The sequence below is a fragment of the Mustela putorius genome, unplaced genomic scaffold (assembly GCF_011764305.1).
Source record: "Mustela putorius furo isolate JIRA1106 unplaced genomic scaffold, ASM1176430v1.1 tig00003834_pilon_pilon_pilon, whole genome shotgun sequence".
NCBI classification, from domain to species: domain Eukaryota; kingdom Metazoa; phylum Chordata; class Mammalia; order Carnivora; family Mustelidae; genus Mustela; species Mustela putorius.
The window spans coordinates 126,153,348-126,172,916 of NW_025421987.1; the positions used below are offsets into that span (position 1 = coordinate 126,153,348).

General features: G+C 47.7%; 1 protein-coding gene across 1 annotated transcript in view; it reads left to right on the plus strand.

Moving 5' to 3' along the window:
* Window positions 1-617: 617 nt before the first annotated feature.
* GPD1L (glycerol-3-phosphate dehydrogenase 1 like) overlaps window positions 618-19,569 on the plus strand; it is a 62,173-nt gene continuing 43,221 nt past the window's right edge. The window contains exons 1-2 of the mRNA XM_004754303.2: window positions 618-854; window positions 14,334-14,511. Of these exons, the coding sequence (XP_004754360.1) occupies window positions 808-854; window positions 14,334-14,511 (225 nt within the window). The 5' untranslated portion in view covers window positions 618-807. The remainder of the gene's footprint in view (window positions 855-14,333; window positions 14,512-19,569) is intronic.

The following is a 19,569-nucleotide window of genomic DNA, read 5'->3' on the forward strand; positions in this document are numbered from 1 at the left end:
TTCTATTTGTCAGGAAGGAGACCACAGTCTCTAGTGTCCGCACCACAAACTCTCCAGGCGCCCTGGACAAAGACACGGAGGAGGCAAGGGGGGCGGAGAGGGGTAGTGCGATGCCGCTGACGTCCAGGTCTCTCTCTTGACTGACTCGAAAGTGTCCACCCCGAAGCTCAGGTACTGTCCAGAATGCCTCGGAAAAACACAAATTCACCACGAGGTTCAAGGGGTGCCAGACTGTCTCCTGTTTCCACAAATGAGGCAGGTGCGGGTACTTTGAGCTTCGGTCCAAGTCGAGTCGACTCCTCTCGGCTCCAGACTGCAGTGTGGCAGCTCTTCCCGCGTGGGGAGAAGGGTGCGAGTGGGAGTGGACAACATGACGAGCCGGAGCAGGACTGTTCCGCGGGGACAGCGGTGCAGCCGCAGGCGCTAAGAGAGAGCAGTTGCACAGCCACCCGCGGGTGCACGTGGCGCGGCCGCAGCAGCTATTCTGGGGCGCGCGGCGGCGGGGGTGGCGGGGGCGGGGACTACAAGTCCCGGCATGCCTCAGGCAGGGGCGGGCCGGCGCAGGAGCCGGGCCCGGGGACCAGCCAGGCTCAGGCGTGCGCAGTGGTTCTCGGGAGTGGCGGGGCGGGTCCTCCCAGACTGTCAGCTGGGGCCCGGGGCGCCCGGGCGGCGGTGGTCGCGGCCATTGGCGGAGAGGCGGGAGGGGCGGGGCCCCCGCGAGCCTCTGTGGGCAAAGCGGTGCGCGCGGAGGCAGGCAGGCTGCCGGCTGGGGAGGCACGGGTCGGGCTGGTGCGTTCCATCCTGGCCATGGCAGCGGCGCCGCTGAAAGTGTGCATCGTGGGCTCGGGGAACTGGTGAGCGGCGGCGGGCCGGCGGCGCGGGCTCCGCCTCCAGGAAGCCCCTCTCCCGGGCGGGCTAGGGCCGCGCGTCCCCTCCGCAGCGTGGGCACCGGGCACCGCGCGCAGGGAGGCGGGGCGGGTGGCCTCGCGGCTGGGCTGGGCACCGCGCACCCGGGGAGGCCGCGCCGAGACACTGGCCCGGGAGGCCCTGGGCCCGCGTGCCCGCGGAGGGCAGCAAGGCGAGAGGGTACTGCGCGTCCGCGGGCACCTGTCTGCGCTCTCACCCCGCGGCGGGCGCACGGAGGCCACCTGCTCGCCACGCCCGGGTGTTTTGCGCACCATTCTAAGAGCGTTCTCGGTTCTGGGCGGATCTCCTGGGTGTAGGAATCGGTGGAGACTCGAGCATTTTTGCCGTCGTTTCGGTATTGGGGAAACCGAAGCAAAGAAGGGCTAAAGGGCTCTTGCCACCCAGGTGGTGTACGGGACCGGTGCTGTCCTTCCAAGTGCGGGTTTCGCCCACCACCTCTGATAGTCCTGTATCGTAGGAAGATTATGTAGATAAGAAAATCCAAGTTCCAACAGGCCCGACTCACGGAGTAGTCCAGGGGCGTTGGGAATTCTCTGGAGGGCTGTTGCGAGGCTTTGGTCTCCGCTGGGCTTTATTTGACTTCGGACGTTTATACTAGCGCTTTGTGACAGGCGCTCTTCTGAGCACTTTGTAAATGTCAGCCCTTTTAGTGCCCTTTATCAAACTTTGCTACTCTGATGAGTTGGGTGAGTGTAGAGGAAAGTGGGGCCAGGTGGGTGGGAGGAAGTGGAATATAATAATAGCCTCTGATATTTTCGGTCATTTCCCCATTGTTGTGCACTTTTTTCGCACATCCGAAGGATTGGTATAGAATAGTTCAGAGTTGTGTTCTTTTAGCTTGTGTTTTTCTGTGGCTGGACACTAATCACAGTTCAGGCTTCGTGGAGAGCTGCCCCACTAGGAATGGGCCTAATGACTTGTCTTACTTTGTCTTAATCTTTGACATAGCCCAAAAAGTTTCTGGAGGAAATCTTCATCTGTTTAAATCTTACCTGGCTCTCCACTTTTCCATCCCAGCAAGGCCACTGGCCTCTCCCTGTACCACACCCCCACCCCCAGCAGGCAAGGTAATGATTTACCTCATTACCTGTTCCACTCCTCTCTATCCAGTTCTTAAGAACAACCAACTACACTAGGGCCTGGCATATTGCTAAATAAAAATTAAAATGAATGTTTGAAAATTGATCTTAAAAAAAAGGTAATTCGATTAGGTAATCACATTAAAAAACCAGAAGATACCCCCCCTTTCCATAAAGCAATGAAATACCTGACACTCACACTTGCTGCGCAGGGTATCTCCTGGAGGAAAACCAGTAATTAGTTTCTTCTGGCCTTTCTGAAGGAATTCCAATGCTTACATATATTGCTTTCCCTCTCTGACCTGCAAATACTAGAATATTATGTACTTTTCTGTAAACTTCTCTTCTTGGTCAGCCACAGAACATTCTACACATATAGTGAAGTTGGTACCTCTGCTGCAAAGCTTCATGTGGACTTCAGGTTGGCTTTGCCAATTTTGATCCCAAGGTCACTTGAATGAGATTACTTTTGGCCATGGGACTGGAAAAGTACTCCTGTAGCACGTGTTTTTTTTAACATTAGTTTTCTCTTCTGTAAGAGGACACAGACCCATAGATGACAGAGCCTTTTCCTAATTTGCAAGGTGCAGAGGAGCACGGCGTTGCCATGCTGGATTTAGGCCAGGAGCAGGAGTAGTGAAGTAAACTCCTGCCCGCCCCTCAGTGGGATTTGGCTGCCTTCCCACGGCTTCACTCTGATGTACTTGACTGGGTTTTCTTGGTCCACTCCAGCCCAAGGAAATGGAGTAGAGCTTGGCTAATGACCTTAGAGCCCAGCAATTGAGAAATGTGCCATCCTGATGGTTTGGGCTGTCTGCCCAGCTCCATTAATTATGGGAGCAGACAGGAACATTGTTGCTCGCACTCAAGTCCTAGAGAGAGGATCACGACCTTCCCGGAGAGATTTCAGAAGTTTGGGAAATGAAAACAGCATGGAGAGGCTTCCTAGGGCTTGGGGGGTGTTCAGCTCTGGTCAGCAGTCATTTCCCCAATCTAGGCACAATGGTACAGAATCCCTGCCTATAAGGAATTTACCTTCAGGGCTGAGATGAAATGGAAGATAGCTTCAGAAGAAAAGGAAAGTGGAACGAAATACCTGTCACAAGGTTAGTTAGATGTTACCTTTTAGTGTTGCTTAAAATGTGGATCAGAGACCACCTGCATCAGAATGACTACTGAAGCTACACTTGCTGACTCATACTCCCTGAAGGTGGGACAAATTTGTCCTTACAGGACATTGGCCTTCTGCTAATTTTGAAATACTGTCTAGAGATGAACCTGCCCTTCCAGATTTGGTCCTTCATTCAATCAAGAATGTGAAGTTGCTTAAGCAATGTTTAATCTTGAGACTCTGAAGTAGCTGAGCGTGGCTGTGTCAATAAAGGTGTTGTCGTATCTAAACTGAAAACAAAAAGGTGGCCTTGTGCTCTCATTTGAGTGCCCTCCCCCACGTAAATGCTTAATATTTGCAGTATAGATAATGAATCTAGCTGACCTGGCCAGGAGTTTCAGCCTGGAATGACATGGGGGTTAAAGTCAAGTTGTCATGCCCTTGTCATGCCCTTTGGCACTTCCTTTCCTATGGACAAGTCAGAGAAGAGGCCAAGAGGGGGCCTTCATGCATCCTGCCCAGTCCCACGATGCTGCCCCCTCCTGGGGTGCAGGGAGATGCTTCCTGGCCTGCCTGGCTTTTCATGGCCCTGGAAACTCAGGAAAACAAGAAAAAACAAAAATAAATCTTCCGAAGTTCCTCCAGATATGAAACAAAGTTTCATTACCCAAACTTTGGGAAAATGACCCAGACACAGGGCAAGATCCAGTTCTAGCACTGAAGCCTCAGGGCTGTGTGTACAGCCAAACCCCTGTGGTAGGGAGCATATGTCCAAGCCCCGGAATGCGTTTGGAGGCGGGGTGGTGCAGGAGGAGCTGGGGGATCCCACTGTTTGGGTTTCAGTCCTGGTCCTCTGTTTCATAAGGCCTTGAGCAAACTGCTCCTTCAAGAATCATTGGTTATGATACTGGTACCTGCTGTCTCAGATTTTGGTTAGGATGAAATGACATGTGTTGGGGAGAGTACAGAGTGACCAGCACTCAGTAGACATCAGCTACTGCTATTGTATTTATTTGATCAACCTTGACCAGCACGGTCTTTAAGTCACCAAATGGATCCAGCTGGAGTCTGACCAAGAAGCAGAGACATAGGAGGGAGAGAAGGTGAAAGAGTATAACTGATAGGCAGCTGGAGGAGTTGGTGGCGTTGTTTCTCTCTGGCCCCTGTTTTCACCATCACCCCACAGCAGTACGGATGGGCAGGGAGAGCTGTGGCCTACTTGACACTGATGCCCGGAGCTGGATGTGGGTGACTCCCATCATCTTTTGCTTTTGCTCTGAATGCAGCATTGCGGCACTTAGCTCTGTCACCCTTTTGTGCTCCTCAGTTTCCATGGTACTGCTTGCAACATACCCACAGGCAGTGCTCAGAAGCATCCTGAGCCCCTGTAAATGAGTTCCTCTGCGGTCAGGAATAGATTCAGAAATAATCCCTTCTGTGGCTGCAGGTGTCACTGCTTTGGGAGCTGGAGGGAGAACTGAATGATAGGGTTGGGTGGGAGCTGAATTGGGAAAGGATCCAGAGTCCCATGTGAACCAGAGTGAGTTTGTACAACTAAAACCCAGAAGAAGCCCTGATACTTGTGCCTCTTTCCATCACCTCTGCCCTCTGTTCAGTACAGAAGGTCCCCAACTTTATAGTGGTTCAGTGTACACCTTTTCGACTTTATGATGGTGCAGAAAATGATGGTGAACCATAATCTGAATTGTGAATCAGGCTCCTCTTCTGGGCTGGGGGCTATGCAGTGGATCCTCTGTCCTGATGCCCGGCTGGGGCTGAAGCATCCGGTCAGACACCGATCACGGGGGCGAACAGGTGGTACAGGGACTGCCAGTGTTGGTCACTTCAGTGCAACGTTCAGTCAATTACCTGAGCCCATCAACACCTGGATGTGAAATAGGCTTTGTGTCCAATGATTTTGCGTGACTGTAGGCTTATGTAAGTGTACTGGGCAAGTTGCAGTAAAGCCAGGCTAAGCTACAGTGTTCAGGAGGTGAGGGGAACTAAATGCATTTTAGGATATTAGAAACTTAATGATGGGTCATATGGGATATAACCCCATCATAAGCTGAGGAAGATCTGTATAACAACCATGGCTGCTTTTGTAGGGGTGAGTCAGCAGCTCCCAGTTCTTGAGCCTTTCATCACTGTCATTTATCATTCTCTAACCTGTCCTCCTTCCCTGGGGGAGGGGGGGAAGGGTGTCTTTTTTTTTTTTTTTTGAGTGTCAGGTATGTGCATTACTTCATTGAAGCCTCCTAACATGCCTGTGGCAGTACTATTGTTCATCCCAATTTGCATGACAAGAGGGAGTTGGAGAGAAAACTTTTCAAGGTCCATGGTTAATCCTTGGCGTGGAAGCCCAGATTCTTCTATCTCCAAGGGCCTTGTTTCTATAAATTCTTGGTCATTTTCATTGAGAAGCATACTTAGACCTGCGGACAAATCTTATCATCACAGAAATATTTGAATATCTTGTGTCTTACCCTCCCAACAAAAGTTTAGTATAACAATATTTCCCTTAAGAAAAATCAGATTGAGGGGTGCCTGGCTTGCTCAGTTGGTGGAACATGTGACTCTCGATCTTGGTTTGTGAGTTCAAGCCCTATATTGGGCGTAGAAATTACATAAAATCCTTAAAAAGAGAGAGAGAAAAAAGATCACATGGAAATGTCTTGAAAATTGTGACTTCCCTCTGGAACAGGCGTCCCTCCTCTACACATGGCAGATGATCACAGTTTACTATTTTTAAAGCAACTGATCTTCCTAAAATTAATCTAGCAGATTAATTGTTAGAAAAAGCTTATATCTAAGTGAAAAATCTCAGTCTAACTTCCACCCCTTAATCTCTGTGCTGCCTGGGTGAGCCCACTCTATTCTAAGACACCCCATTGGCTAGAGAAGTCTCATGTCTGCTCCGTCTTCTCTGTGGCAAGCCAAGTAATGTCTCTAGGTCTCTCAATGGTTGCTGGTGGAAAGTTGTTTTGGGGGTCCACACCAGCCAGGTCTCCCTTCTCTTCCCTTCATCCCTCACCTCCATGCTTAGTGATACCAAAACTTACTGGCCTTAAACAGTAGTCACTTACTAGTTCATGCTTCTGGGGATGAGCAGTCTGAACAAAGCTGGGAGGGTCTTCTACTGGTCTAGCCTGGGCTCACTCATAAGGCTGAGGTCCAGTAATGGGTTGGCTGGACTCCTGGCCCTAGACCACATCTTCTGTGTGTCTGGCAGTGGGCAGGCTTCTGCCAGGCTGAGAGGAGTGACCTGAGAGGACTGTGTGTGTGTGTCACATTAGTCTGCAGGCTAGTTGGACTTCTCCATTTGGTGGTTGGATTCCCATAACAAGAGAGAGCACATAAAAGTACCTCCTATGAGTAGAGTCACAGTATTTGTCTTGTAGCTGGCTCACTTGACTTGCATAATGTCAAGGTTCATCCACGGTGTAGCTAGCTTGTGTCAGAATGTCCTTCCCTTTTAAGGCTGAATAATATTTCATTGTGTTTATATAGTACATTTTGTTTATTCATCCTTCAATGGACACTTGGGTTTCTTCCACCTTTTGTCTGTTGTGAATACAATGGTCCCCCTTGCCCACTGGGGATACATTCCAGAACGCCCAGTGGATGCCTGTAATTTCGGATAGTATGGGAAACCTTATACTGTGTTTTTTCCTAGACATACATACATGTGATAAAGTTTGATTAAGCACACTAAAAGATGAATAACAACTAAGAACAGTTGTAACAATATGCTATCTTAAAGGTTACGGCAGTATGCTCCATCACTCTGAAAATACCTAATTGTACTATACTCCCCTTTCTTGTGATGATGTGAGATAATCAGCTGCCCGCATCATGAGGTGAAGTGAGGTGACTGGCAGAGGGGTTGGGACTTGGCATTTGAGGGGAGGGGGAGTGATAAGGGAAAACATGGCAACCGGAAAAGGAAGACAAGGGGCGACTTCTGTAATGCTGCTCTGACTGATCTGAGTCCCTGCTTTCCCTTCTTGAGGGTCCATACCCTGAAGTGGAATCGGCAGATCCTACGGTAATTCTAAATTTAGTTTTTTTGGCCACCCACCGTATTGCTTTCCATGACAGCTGCACCATGTTCTATGCCCTCCAGCAATGCCCAAGGGGTCCAATTTCTGCACAGCCTCACTGACACTCATTATTTTCCAGTTTTGTTTGGGTTTTTCATTTTGTTTGTTTTTTCCCTGTAGTTACCATCCTAAGGGGTGGGAGGTGGTATATGTCTTTTATTAATTGCATGTTAATGTGGCATGTACAGTTTTGCATCCTGTTTTTTGTTAGATGTAACATTCTATCACCAGCTTTGTCTTCTGCCCTTTGAATTCTGATAGGTGGAAAGGCTTTTTTCAACTTCTCCCCATCCTTTTCTCTGTGACGTTGTACACATTGATCTTTTCCCCCTCTGTGGTTTCTTCCTTTGATTTTAAGCTGAGGAAGCTTCCCCATCCAAAGATCAAATAAACATTCACTGAGTGGAATCTGTATTTAAAATACTTCATTTTTCACATTTGCATCTAAGACTTTGGCATTTGATTGTACTTTAAAAGCCCTTTAACGCAAAGAATTACATAAAATGCTAACAGCGGTTCTCCCTGGGTGGTGAGATTATTCATAATTGTCTTTTCATCATTCTTGTATTTCTTGTTTGAGTAAAAAAATAGATGTTATTTAAAACAGAATTGACCACCCTCTTCCCTTGGTTCCGTAGTCGGATGAGCGCTGGAAGAGATTGGGGCTTGGAATGTAGAAAATCTGGCTGAACCCTTGCTGATTTCCCTCACTGGGATTTGTCTACTCCATAAAAAGAAGGAGTCACTTCTCTTGGGTTCCTTCTGGCCCAGAAAGGTTCTGCGTTCTGTGGAGGAGGACTATGGACCGCCAGAATTCCATCGGGTTGGTGGCTGGCTGGATGGGAATGCCAAGGGGGGTGCTGGGGTGTGGAGGTATGTCAAGCTGGAGGTTAGGACCTCCAGCAGGTGAGTGTCCCTCCAGCTGGGACACATGAAGGGAGAGCAGAGTGTTGAAGACATACAGGCAGGGTGTGACTCTATCTTCCACCAACCACCTCTGTGCTCTCTGGGCTTCAGGTTCTTCACTTAAAAAATGGAGATAATAGAGGCACCTGGTAAGTTGATTAAACATCTGACTCTTGATTTCAGCTCAGGTGATGAGCTCGGGGTAGTGAGATCAAGCCTATCAGGCTCCATGCTGGGCTTGGAGCCTGCTTAAGATTCTCTCTCTCTCTCTCTCCTTCCTCTCCTGTTGCTCCCCCTTCTCTTTCTCTCCCTCCTTAAAAAAAACAACTCTATCCCTCTCTGTCCCTTTGCCCCCCTCCTTTTTCTTTCTCTGCCTCTTAAAAAAATGAAGGTATCAGATGGATATTATAATATACTTAGTATATATAATATATATAAAATGATAGTGATAATACAATCTGCCTCAAAGGGTTGGCGAGCCATGAAACATCTAGTTAACATCGGTAAGATACTGAAAGTAATGTGTGTGGATGTAATCATACTGAGGCATGTAAATGTATCAAATCAATAGGGTGTACATCTTAAACTTGTTGCTACACAATGTTATATGTCAGTTATATTTCAGTAAAAACAGCAACAAAAACCTGGCCCTGACAGCCCAACAGGCCTACCCCTTTCAGGCACGGCCCTCCCCTCTTCTCTTTGTTTTCCCCACCCTGCCCTGCCACCCATTCTCTTCCTTCCTCTACCCTGCTCCCTCCCTCCCTCTGTCTTCCCTCTCCCCTCCCTGTCACTCCCTTTTCCTTCCTTGACCTCTACCCTCCCGGCCTCCCATCCCCTTCTCCCCGTGGAAATGTTGGCTCCAGGTTTGAGCAGAAGATTATCTCCTGGCCCCACCTGTTCTGCACCTTTGCTCCAGGGCCTTGAAGGCTCCCCAGTCCCTCCCATAGGTGAGGGCCTCTCAGCCCTTGGAGTTCAGAGTTCAGCCCAGCTGCACTTGCTCCCAGCTCTCCCTGACCTTAGTGTCATCTGCTTAGCCACTTTGTTCCCCGTGGTGTGGTTACTTTTCTTTGTGAGCTTGTTGGAACAGCTTCATTCTGTCTCCATTTCCCCATCTCCAACGTCTATGAGGGTGTGGACTCGTGTGCCTTACTCCCTGTATCCCGGGTGCCCAGCAGCGTTTACACCTGATAGGTGTTCCGCATGCATTTTCAACACGTGATGCTCCTCTGTACCAGGGCAAATGTAAAGGAGCAGGAAGTGTGGGCTTTGGAAACAGACCTGGGTCAGAACTGCTGGTGACTAGGTGGGTAGCGTGACTTGTAGGTGACACTCTTTGAGCCTCAGCTTCTTCGTCGGTAAAGTTAAAGGGGATAATGAGCACCTCTTTTGGGGCTGCTGTAAAGATGAAAGGAGATCTTCAGTCCCGGTACACAGCTGTCCCTGGAGCAGGGCTTCCTATCCGTGTGAACTTCTGAGCTTCATTTGGATGGCTTGTAGAAGTTGGGAAATCAGTCTACATGATTTCATGGGAAGTGTGATTTTATACTCCTCTGTGAAAACTCAGGACTGGTCCTGAGCAGCCCTGAGCCCCTCGCCCAGTTCAGCTACTACCTGGTTGTGTGACACAAGGTCAGGGTGTCTTAATGTGGAAGGTCATAAGTTTGGACACAGTTAAAATCTCTGTTTTCCAGGCTCTGCCCTTAACTGCTTTTGGCTCTGCTTCATACTGCGTTATTATTTGCTTTTTCTCCTTTGTGTAAAAGTTGACTTTAAAAGAAAACTTTCTGTCATTACTGTCAATACCATATGTTGGAGGTAACAGCAACCAGGAGAAGGAAAACAAAACAGTGTTAATAGAAGTCTTGCCAAATCCTGCTACCTGCCCAGGCTCAGTGTCTGAAGCATTTAGAGGCTTCGTTCGGGAAGAAGGGACATGAACACATGGTGGAGAGATGGTAACAACATAGTAGCACGCCCAGGAGACATTCTACGCTCTCTCGAAGGCCATGGAGTTGAAGGGGCACAAGTGAGGGGTGCTTGGGTGACTCAGTGGGTTAACCCTCTGCCTTCGGCTCAGGTCATGATCCCAGGATTCTGGGATCGAGCCCCGCATCGGGCTCTCTGCCCAGCAGTGAGCCTGCTTCCCTGCTCTCTCTTTGCCTGCCTCTCTGCCTACTTACGATCTTTGTCAAGTAAATAAATAAAATCTTTAAAAAAAAAAAAAATAGAAAAGGGCACAAGTGAGTCAGTGTCCTTCGGTGCTGTGTGTGGGGGGTGGCACTTGGCCATGGGGGGGTTACCCCTGGCACCCATTCCTCACTTCAGAAAACACTGGCCTGGATCCTAGACCTGAGATGGACATTAAAGAGCATTGCCCCACCTGTCATTTAGTAGATGAATGAGCTGGGCCAGGTGTGGAAATGGCTGTCCATGCCCTTGACCCTGACAGTGAAAGATCCATGCCAGGATTTGCTTGGGCAGTGGCAAAAAAGCCCCTGAAATGTGGAGGGTTCCACCAGTGGGGCCTGGGACCCCAGCCCCAACCATGACCAGACCATGTAGAAACCGCCTGCATGGACTGTAGCCAGTACTTTTATTTTAAGCTCAGTCTGATATCTGTGAGTGTTTTTGGACTGGCTCTCAGCAGGGCCCTTTTTAAAACAAAAACAAAAACAAAAACAAAAAACAAAACAGGGTTTGTCACTTACCAGTAGCCTCCAGGCCCTTCAGAAACACTCAGGTTCCTCCAGAACACTTGGTTTGCTCTGATTCTGTTCCTTTGTGTCAGTCAGAAGTAGTAACATGTGTCATGAGCACAGCTGGTGCCATTTCAGAGCCAAAAAGGAATTTGGGTGTGGATTATAGACTTCTTTGGAAAAACAAACCAAAAAAAATCCAGCTTTTTTGGAAACATAATTAATATACAAAACCCACTGGACCTACTTAATGTATATAATTTGCTGGGCTTGGAGATAGGAGTATACTCGTGAAACAACTACAAATCAGGTTGATAAAAATCTTTGATAAAGGGGCGCCTGGGTGGCTTAGTGGTTTAAGGGTCCTGGGATCGAACCCCACATCGGGGTTCCTGCTCAGCAGGGAGCCTGTTTCCCCCTCTCTCTCTGCCTGCTGCTCTGCCTACTTGTGATCTGTCAAATAAATAAAATCTTTAAAAAAATATTTGATTAAAAACAAAAATAAAAAATAAAGTTAATAAAAACAAGAAAATAAATATTTATTTCTTAAATAGAAAGTTCTGCCTGGCGCCCCTGCCCTCCCCCCCATTTTTGGTGGCAGTAACACTCAGTGTCCTATCAGCTGTGGGCTTGTCATTTGTGGCCTTGTTACGTTGATGTGGATTATACTTTCGGAGGTTTTATAAACAACCTCGGAGAAAAGGCGGGCAGTAAGGAAAATGTTTGGTTCAACATGAAGATTGTACTGAACAACAACCAAAATATTTGGTTCGGCTTGAAGATTTTACTAGATTGTCAAAGAGATTATAAAAATAGTGTTTTAAGTCCTGATCCCCCAAAACAAAAACAGATTACTATGTGAATTATTTAGAAAGAACAGGACAAGGCCTCGAAGGCACTAGAATCTTTTTGTTTTTGTCCTTGCTAGGTTTGTCGTTGAATTAAATTCCATGCTTCTCAGAGTGCCTGGGCAGCTCATTTGGTTATAAGCATCTGCCTTTGGCTCAGGTCACGATCATGGGGTCTTGGGATCAAGCCCCAGGTCCCTTGGCCTCCCTGCTCAGCAGGGAGTCTGTTTCTCCCTCTCCCTCTGCTCATACTCTCTCTCTCAAATAAATAAAATCTTAAAAAAAAAAAGCCCTTAAATTCCATCCTCCTTTCTTCTGTTCTGATCACCTTCCCTTATCACCTTACGGATGGATAGACTAAGCTTGTGCGTCTCAACTTTGGCTATAAATTAGATTACTTGGAAGCATTAAGAGTCGTGAGTCCCAGGCCACCCCGCAGACCAATGATACCTGTGCCCCCGGAGTAGGATCCAGTGTAGGTAGGTTGTTTTGTTTTAGATTTTTTTTTTTTAAATTTGACAGATCACAAGTAGGCAGAGAGGCAGGCAGAGAGAGAGGAGGAAGCAGGCTCCCTGACGAGCAGAGAGCCCGATGCGGGGCTCGATCCCAGGACCCTGAGGTCACGACCTGAGCTGAAGGCAGAGTCTTTAACCCACTGAGCCACCCAGGCGCCCCCAGTGTAGGTAGTTTCTAAAGCGCCCCAGGGATCGACAGCATTGAGAACAGCTGCTCTGCACAGCTGTCCAGAACTTTCCAGAGCTGTCCTCCCTCACAAGAATAGCACATATCAAAGCTCTGTGGCTTTACCTGTGAAATCTTACTCTATGCTGGCAAGACAGTTTGTAGCTAAATACATACTATTCTTCCAGTTCTCCTCCTGAGAATTGTAGAAAAGAGGCCAAGAGGGGTGCCTGGGTGGCTCAGTGGGGTAAGTGTCTGCCTTCGGCTCAGGTCAAGATCTCTGGGTCCTGGGATTGAGCCCCACATTGGGCTCCATGCTTGGCTAGGAGTCTGCTGCTCTCTCTTCTGCTCCTCCCTTCCCCACCCCTAGTTTGTGCTCTCTCTCAAATACATGAAATCTTTAAGGAAAAAAAAAAAAAAGAGAGGCCAACGTTCTTCCCAAGATCACTATCACCTTAATTGTAATCTGGGAAACAGCTGCTAACAGACTCCCAGGGAGGTAACAGCTCAGGCTCACAGTGTTCTTGGCATTGAGTAGCGCAACTCACACAAGGTCACAGAGAGCAAGTGTGATTCTGGGGAGCTGAGCAAAGTGGAGGGCGGGGGGAAGCCACTAGGCACTAGGAATCCAAATCTAGTAAATCAAGCAGGAAAATAAGCCAGAACCACCAGATCTTCCCCCGGGATCTTACCAGAACATACTTGCTTTTCTTGTTTACAAAGCCTTCTTACAGGGGAAGCCAAGCATCTGCAACCAAAGGCAAACCTGTAGCATGTGTTGAAATGAGCTAGTTCAGAAAATTCAGATGAATATTAGAACCATTAAATATTAAGCCCATCAGACCTTGCTGTGTATCCTTTGGGATTCACTGGTGCAGAAAATGACATGACCCAAATAACGGGGGGAAACTCCATTACAATACATGTCAGGTCATCAGGGTCTGGCTCTGCCTCTTCCCTGGTTTCACCAGTAACTTCACTCAATTACCCATTTGCTCATTTATCTCCCATTATCACATACTTGCCATGCACCCACTGGGCCTAATGTATTGGACTAGATGCCGTGCCGGTGAGCCAGGAGAGCAAAGGCAGTGCAGTGCGTTCTTTGCACTCCAAGAGCTTTCCACCCCCCAGGGAGGTGAAGGAGGTAAGAGGAATTGCTTCCCCGTTGTATAAAAAACAGTTCCTCATTCAGAGTCACCCCAGGCCCAGTTAGCGGCCTGTGGCCCTGGAACGTGTCTACTATGGTGGCCCCGGCCCCGGCCCCAGCCCAGCTGCCCTTGTCCAGGGGACTGGCGTTAACTGGTTGGAGTGCATGATCTTCCCCTGTAGCAAAGCCTACGGGACACTGATTAGTTACCAGAATGTGTCTGGTGAACAAAGATGTGAGAGAAACAGAGCCTGTGGGAGGCTAGAGGCCAGCTGGATCACACAGCTGGGTCACACCAAATACCCAGACAACCGTGCCCTGGCACCCTTGCTTTGCTCCTTTTCTGGAACTTGGAGTCTTGTCTTCCCATTACGAATGCAGCTCTGTTGTAGTTCACTGGAACACAGTTTATCCTATGGTAACTACATTTTAATCTCTGTGATGGATTTGAAATATAGCCTGGTTGCCTCAAAGGCTTAAGAGGATCCGCCAAGTATTACTTTCTTGTTTTATATCTCTTAGGTGGGTTTCTTTTCTGCCTGGGGTACTCTCTTCCAGGATAGGTTGGTTGATGCTTACTAGTTTGAAGAGATCGTGTTTTTGACCTTGTACCCAAATCCTAATCACAGCAGGGTGGGGGAGGGTGTTCTTTCCAGGTGAAAACTAAGCTTTCAAATGGCCTGTGGCTGATACGACGTCCCATCTGAATTATAAGCCCAGTGCTTGAATCAGAATCCGCACTTGTTTCTTCTGAATTAGAGTCGAATGCTTTTCTCTTCTGCCCAAGTGAGTTTAATTTTTTTCTTCTTCTCCGTTGTTTCTTTCGTAGGGGTTCAGCTGTTGCAAAAATAATTGGTAATAATGTCAAGAAACTTAAGAAGTTTGCCTCCACCGTTAAGATGTGGGTCTTTGAAGAAACAGTTAATGGGAGAAAACTGACAGACATCATAAATAATGATCATGAAAATGTAAAATATCTCCCTGGACACAAGCTGCCAGAAAATGTGGTAAGACTTTGGGATGGAAAGTACTTCTGGTTAATTCTGAAAGTTAACGCTTGGCCGAGTTAGCACATGGGGCTTGGGGAAATGGGAAAGCTACTTCCTTCTTCTTTGTCCCTCTCTGCTACCAACTAGTTTGCTTGGTTTTGGTTTTCCTGACTCTGAAAATGGGCTTTATATTATTTTGCTAGGGCTGCCATAACTAAGTATGATAGAACAGGTGGCTTAAACAACAGAGATTTGTTTTCTCACAGTTCTGGAAGTTTCAGGTCCAAGATGAGGTTGTCGACAGGTTTGGTTTCTTCTGAGGCTTTCTCTTGTAGATGGCTGTCTTCTTCCTGTGTCCTCACACTCCTGTGCCTTTCCTCTGTGTGCCCTACTCTTCCTTTAAAAAAAAAATATATATATATATATATGTATATATATATATAATTTTTTTTTTCACTCATTTGAGAGAGATAGCGCATGTAGGAGCTGGGGGAGGGGCAGAGGAAGAAGTAGACTCCCTGCTGAGCAGGGAGCCAGGCTTGGGGCTCAGTCCCATTACACAGAAATGATGACCTGTGCTGAAGGCAGATGCTTAACTGACTGAGCCACCCAGGTGCCCCAGTCTGCTCTTATGACAGGAATCCTATTGAATTAGGGCCCACCCTGATGTCCTCCTTTTAATGCAGTCACCTCAGTAAAGACCCTGTCTCTAAATAACGGTCTTATTCCAAGGTACTAGGGTTGGGATATCAGCTTATGAATTTGGAGTGGGGGGCGGGCAGCACACAATTCAGCCCACAGCATGCAACTTTCTTGGCATTCAAGGTGCTGGTCCCATCAGAGCTGGAACTCACAACCTTGCCTTCAGCTGCTTGAGGACACCCCCCCCCCCAAATCCTAATAGTCCCTTTCTAAGTGCATGGACTTTCGTCTGCACATGAGGACAGCTAATGCACTGGTCTGTGATTTAAAATCAGAATCAAGGCCTAAATTACAGAAGGAGATTGAAGAGAATAGAAGGTCAGAAGACTGACAGTTTAAAATTTAGGCCTATTAGGTCTGAGAGGGAAAAGGACAGGTAATTGCCTGGCCTCATTCCGGTGACTTTTGGGAGGTGTGTGGGGGGAGAAATGGGCAAGAAGAACAAGAGTGACCATGCCTGTTTGTCTCAGTGGAATTTGAACTTCTATTGCCAGATTTCACCCCTTGCTGGCTTTCTGTAATAGTCTGAAGGCCAGACCATTGTGGTCTGATTCCCTGCCTGATGCCCTGGTTAACCAGACAAGCTCCTCTTCTTTGTTTATGAAGTAGTCATCTCTGCATATATTTACTCACCGGCCTTTGTGAGCATGTACAGTGCATGCAAAGCTCACTGTTGCCAGAAACGAGAAGAGGAATAGGATGACGTCGCTTCCTTCAAGGAGGCCAGCAGGAGAAATGGATTTGTAAACTGACAAACGCCAGGAAGTCTGGATGTGGAAAGACCTTGCTTGCTGGAGGTCGCTCTTTGGTTTTTGGTTAGTGTTCATTAGTGTCAAGCACTGTGCTAAGTAGCTCGCATATCGTATCTCGGCTAATGCTCTCAGTAACCCTCTTAGGTGGATACTGCTGGTTTTCCTGTTAGGAGGGTGGTTCTGATTTTGTAGGGAAGGATGCTTAGGAAGGATGTGTAGGGAAGGATGCTCAAGAGAAGTTAATGGACTTGGCGCAGGGTCACATAGCTAGAGGCTAGGCTTTAAATTTGATTTCTGGTAGACTCATCCCATGGAATCCATTGTCTTCTAGACAATGATCACTTTCTCCTCTGTGTCCCTACACTGTGGGTCAGGCAGCATTTCTGCACAGTCATTCTCGGCATTGTTGGTAGGGAGAGAAAGGATCCCTATGGTTCTGAGTTTAGAAGTTGAGTTGTCCAAATATAAGAGGGGAAGAACAAAGGGAGTGGCTGTTCCACCGCAGTGGGAGGCTTCTGGGGGTCATCTCTGACCCATGCTTGGAGAAGGAAATTCCTGCATTTCAATTCTCATTGTTGTTGGAATCAAGGGCTGCTTCCCTTCCATAAACCGCATGCTTTGTTAGTACGTTCCTTCCACTCTGCTTTGTGCCAGTCCCTTATGTACCTAGATGTTTGGCCCCACCTGCCCCAATAATGTGAACCTGACTTTCTGGTTTTGGGTTCTTCCACTGCTCCTGGTGCAGTGCTCAAGGCGAGTGTGGGGAGGGGAACCTGCCAAGTGGTTCTGTGAAGCTGAAGCTTGTGCCGGGAGCAAGGAATCCAGGAGGGAAGGAGGCAGGGAAAGAACTGACCTAGAGCCAACAGCCACTGCCACTTAGAGCCCAGTCCCCACAGTGACTGATTCTAACCCCCTGCCCACAGATGTGGACAGAAGGAGGAGAAGAAGGAGGAACCATCAACTCCTGGGACCCTGTTGATGCCTGAAGCCTTGTAGGTTCACTAAAGTGAATGTGTCCATTCTCTGGAGTGGACATTTGTGCAGTTTCCAGCTGTTTGTCATTGTGGACCATGTTCCCAGGGGGTGGAAGTGCAGAGTCACCTGGAGTTCACAGCGGTAGTGTCACTACGTCATACCGCTGGATTCCAAAGTGGTCCTACCAGTCTCCGTTTCCCCAGCTCGACTGAGGGGTCACATTGTTCCACATACTTGCCAGTGCTTGGCTGGAGACACCCAGGGTATTAGAAAGTTCTATTTCTTAAGCCTGGTGGAAGGTACACAGGTGGTTTTTTCCCTCTATACTTTCTATAGTTTCTAATGGCACTTACATAATAAAGCGGAGTGATGGTGAAGTGTAGTGGTGGGGGATGTCTGGTGGCGGAGTCAGTGCCTGGATCAGAGGGATGGGTTGTTCTTTATGCTGTATTACCCTTAGGCATTTTGTGAATGAGGTGTTCCATATAGTTAGTTTGCTGTGAAGCATTTTTTTTTTTAAGTTGGGTTTTTTGTTTTTGTTTTAAGATTTTATTTATTTTTTTATTTATTTGACAGATAACAAGTAGGCAGAGGCAGGCAGAGAGAGAGAGAGGAGGAAGAAGGCTCCCCTGAGCAGAGAGCCTGATGGCAGGGCTCCATCCCAGAACCCCGGGATTATTACCTGAGCTGAAGGCAGAGGCTTTAACCCACTGAGCCACCCAGGTGCCCCTTTTGTGTTTTGTTTCATATGTTTATTTCAGTTTCTCAGCTATCTCATTTGATCCTTTAAAAAAATCAACTAGTGTTAGGTAAGACTCTTAACCATCGTGAAAGATGGTTAATTGTGAGGTTTGTCAGTCAGTGCGCTGACCCGAGACTGGGAGTCCTTCTTGCTTGGGGGTCCCCACACTGTTTCCCACTGGCCTTCAGGCCCATCCTCATCACACGACCCTCCCCACTTTCACCCCCAACCTCTTGTAACAGGTGACCTCTTGTCACCATGTCATCACCTGTTCGCTAAAAGCTGGGAAAAGTCTGGTTTCGCAGTTTTTTTCTGAAACTGAGTGAAAAGAACGCTTCCTGTTTCTTGCCACTGTCGGATATAAAATTGTCGATCCTGTCCTCAGTCTCCTCCAGGTAGAGCGCTCCTTTGCCCTCTGGCACCAGGATTTACGATGACAGCATCTTCTGTGAAGTACTGTTGTCATTGCTTCTCATCTTGCTTTCTAAGCCTTAGCCGTACCTTTTTTTTTTTTTTTTAAAGATTTTATTTATTTATTTGACAGAGAGAGATCACAAGTAGGCAGAGAGGCAGGCAGAGAGAAGAGAGAGGGAAGCAGGATCCCCGCTGAGCAGAGAGCCCGATGCGGGACTCGATACCAGGACCCTGAGATCATGACCTGAGCTGAAGGCAGCGGCTTAACCCACTGAGCCACCCAGGCGCCCCTTAGCCGTACCTTTTTTAAAAACAACTTAAACATTCTTTTTTTTTTTTTTTTTTAAAGATTTTATTTATTTATTTGACAGAGAGAGATCACAAGTAGGCAGAGAGGCAGGCAGAGAGAAGAGAGAGGGAAGCAGGATCCCCGCTGAGCAGAGAGCCCGATGTGGGACTCGATCCCAGGACCCTGAGATCATGACCTGAGCTGAAGGCAGCGGCTTAACCCACTGAGCCACCCAGGCGCCCCTTAGCCGTACCTTTTTTAAAAACAACTTAAACATTCTTTTTTTTTTTTTTTAAAGATTTTATTTATTTATTTGACAGAGAGAGATCACAAGGAGGCAGAGAGGCAGGCAGAGAGAGAGAGGAGGAAGCAGGCTCCCTGCTGAGCAGAGAGCCCGATGCAGGACTCGATCCCAGGACCTTGAGATCATGACCTGAGCCGAAGGCAGCGGCCCAACCCACTGAGCCACCCAGGCGCCTCCCTTTTTAAAAACAACTTGACTGAGGTATGATTCACAGATCATACAGTTTGCCCATTCAAGTGTACAGGTCAGTAGTTTTGAGTATATTCAGAGTTGTGCAGACATTACCACCATCAATTTTAGAATATTTTCATCAGCCCAAAAAGAAGCCCTGCCCCATGTAGGTGTCACTCCCTATTTCCTCCTGTCCCCTGCCCCAGTCCCAAGTAACCGCTGGTCTTTCTGTTTACAGACTTGCCTGTTCATATAAATCACACCATCCAATAGTTTTCTGTGTCTGGCTTCTTTGATTTAAGTTTGTGTTTCAAGGTTCCATCCGTGTTGTAGCCTGTGTCAGTACTGCATTCCCTTCCATGGCTGAGTAAGATTCTGTTTTATGGATGTACCACACTGTATTTTATCCACTTGTCCATTGATGGACATCTGGGTGGTTTGTGCTTTTCGGCTCTTGGAATTAATACAGCTGTGAACACTTATATAGTGTTCTGTGCAAACGTGTTTCAGTTCTTTTGAGCAGGTACCTAGGAGTACCAATTGCTGGATCATGTGATATTGTTGAACTCTTCGAGGAGCTTCCAGGGTATTTTACAAGGTGACTGCACCACACTGCTCTAGCAGTGTGTGAGGGTTCCAACATGCTCCATAGCCTTACGAACACCTTTGTCATTATCCAGCTTTTTGATCCTACCCATCCTAGTGAGTAGGAAGTGGTATTTGTGAT